The sequence below is a fragment of the Octopus bimaculoides genome, chromosome 13 (assembly GCF_001194135.2).
Source record: "Octopus bimaculoides isolate UCB-OBI-ISO-001 chromosome 13, ASM119413v2, whole genome shotgun sequence".
NCBI lineage: Eukaryota > Metazoa > Mollusca > Cephalopoda > Octopoda > Octopodidae > Octopus > Octopus bimaculoides.
In genome coordinates this window covers 54466756-54469482 of record NC_068993.1, presented here as the reverse complement: position 1 = coordinate 54469482, position 2727 = coordinate 54466756, and the positions used below count along the sequence as shown (strand labels likewise).

General features: G+C 37.3%; 1 protein-coding gene across 5 annotated transcripts in view; it reads left to right on the top strand.

Annotated features, from left to right (window-relative positions):
* The window catches only part of LOC106867546 (proton channel OtopLc), a 186402-nt gene that overhangs the window by 131915 nt on the left and 51760 nt on the right, over window positions 1–2727 (top strand). For all 5 annotated transcript variants that reach the window (XM_014912446.2, XM_014912448.2, XM_014912449.2 and 2 more), the window contains exon 2: window positions 845–1230. In XM_014912446.2, coding sequence (XP_014767932.1) covers window positions 845–1230 — 386 coding nt within the window. The remainder of the gene's footprint in view (window positions 1–844; window positions 1231–2727) is intronic.

Sequence of the window (2727 nt, the reverse complement as noted above, 5' to 3'; positions counted from 1 at the left end):
GCTGGTATATTCGTATGTACAAATTATAATAAATTTTTCAATTATAAAATTTATACAATATGCGTATGCCTATTTCCACTACGACTTAAAACGGTTAGACTCGGACATAAAATCGTCCGGTAATTGCCATTTGTATGGAAATTTTGTTTTCACTATAAAACACATATTGCTAGGTTTGTACCACCCCGTGAGGCCCAACTACACTAGATGAAAAATATAGAATACCTCATAAGTAATATAAATGTGCTAAATTCAGTGGCGGCGTTAATGAAGATGTTACGCATTAATTTAATGTGTTAAACTTATCTTTATTAATGTATATCGAATTATACATAGATATATACAAGATTTACACAGAGTTAGAACCTCTTTCTTTGGAAATTTTCACCCGCCGCACTAAAATGTTTCTCCACTCCTGGTCTAATGCAAGAGAGGATATAAGCAACTAACTCCTCCCTCGCAAATTTACGACCTTTTCTCTCTTTAAGAAATTATAACTAATTAATCAAATAATAAAATGTGCGCGTGTGTGTATGTGTATGCATGTTTGTGTGTATGTGTGTGGATAGAGAGAGACAGAGAGACAGCGGGAGAGAGAAACTGAGAGATTAGAACGTTGTCTCTGTTATTGTCTTTAAAGCTGTATAAATATTTAATGTGTATCAAAGAAAAGTAATCCAATTTGTTAATTCATGGAAAAGTATAAAACCCAAATTAAAAGTAGTTCCTTTGTTTCAGATTGCTGGAGTGTTGTTTTATTTCTTTTATTTCTTTTTTTTTTAAACCTTTTTGTTTTACTGTTTTTCGTTTCTAATCAATTGTTTTTCCTTGTTGCTTCTTTCAGTTGGGTCCCAGCAGCCAATCAGACAGAAGAACAGCCAGACCCGAACAGCAATCTGGCCAATGGTTCATGGCAAATGGATTTACCGCATGGCATTCTCAAGAACAGTCCCACGGGATTGGCAAATCACAATGATAACAGTCCAAGGAATACTGGAAGTACGCCGACAGAAATCGGAAATGGAAGTGACGTAGGCTCAGACAATATGACCAGCGTCTCGGCTACCGGTGTAGGTAGTCGGACGTCGCTGGTCAAAAAAAAGGTTGTGCATTCCCTGCCCCAAAATAACACGGTGTTACGTTATGATCCATCGACGGAGTTAACCGAAGCTTTAATTATAGGCCCAGAAGAAGGGAAAGGTGGCCATATTTCACACAATGGTGACGCAGGTTAGTTAGAGATTACATACAAAATCAAATTCTGCCACTTACTGGATTTCAGAGATATTGTTATATCAACTGGCTCGATTAAAATATCCGAACCGAGAATATCGAGTGACACATATTGCTTATCGTTTCGTGATATCACATTCCTTCTTCACACTGATCACAACACAAGTGTGCATTATTCGATCGTCGTGTGAGGATGTTGACGGTGATAGTAATGGTTGTTGTGATACAGGTGATGATGATGATGATGATGATGATGATGATGATGATGATGATGATGATGATGAATGGGAGGAGCGTAGCAAGGATGGTGGTGTTAGATGATCATGATGTGATGGCGATGACGGCGCCTAACAACTTCTGCAGATGTTTAACGATAAGCTGCGATGTTTTACCTCAGAGCAGGGAGTGGCAAACTACGGCCCGCGGGCCAAATTCACCCTCCCCTCCAACACGTCATTTCACCCTTCGTTTTATCATATCTTATTAAGTATATTGTGTTACATACAAGAATTCTCTTTTTTTTCTTTTGATATCTAGTTTTTGGTTTTGTTTTGGGGGGTTTTTTTTTGCTTCTCTGTCTCTTTCCCCCCTCCTCTCCTCTCTCTCTCTCTCTCTCTCTCTCTCTCTCTCTCTCCCTTTATCTACCTTTATCTACCTTCTAGATAGCGAATGTTAAAAATTACTGTAAAACAAACGCCATATTTTTGCAATGGCTTTAACTGAATCAAAGTTTTACATGGCTTCTAACATAGATGCAAGGGCCAGCGATTTTGAAGGAAGATGTTAATCGATTACATCGATCCCAATACTTGAATGGTACTTTATTTTCATCAACCCCGCTAAAAAAAAAAATTTTAATTAAAATTTCCAAAAATGCGATATTTTAAACAATGAATGTTATCACCTTCCCTAAGCAACACAGACTAACAGTGCTTCATGCGCTGTCACAATATTATTTATATGCAAAATCTCCTTTCTACCTGAAGAAGGGTGTGGCCTTGTATAGGTTACAAATCAACACTTCCGTTCTCTGCCCACCAAGTCCACCATCTGCGTTCGATTCCCAGTTTGGTGCTGTTATATTTTCATTTAAGTCATTATTAACAGCGTCTTTTAGAAACTATTTCTACGATCTCAACATTCTTTACTGGCTACGTCGCCATCATCATCATCATCATCATCATCATACTCAACAAGTGCTCATTTACCTTATTTCCGGTGCTATTAGTAAGACTGCATTTAAGATGGTATTCAGTTAATTGTGCTCACGTGTACAAGTGCTTAAACACTACAAACATACTCGCTTCTACACGCATACGTATCCAGCATGTAACCTCATATGAGTGTGTGTGTGTGTGCACGTTTTCATTAATTCCACTTGAAGACTGAATTCCCAAAATACGTGTTGAGTGGTCTCTTTCATTGTTTATAAAAAAAAAAAACCTTTTCGAGATTTTACACAAATATTTAGCAATAAATAAATAAGTTCATATA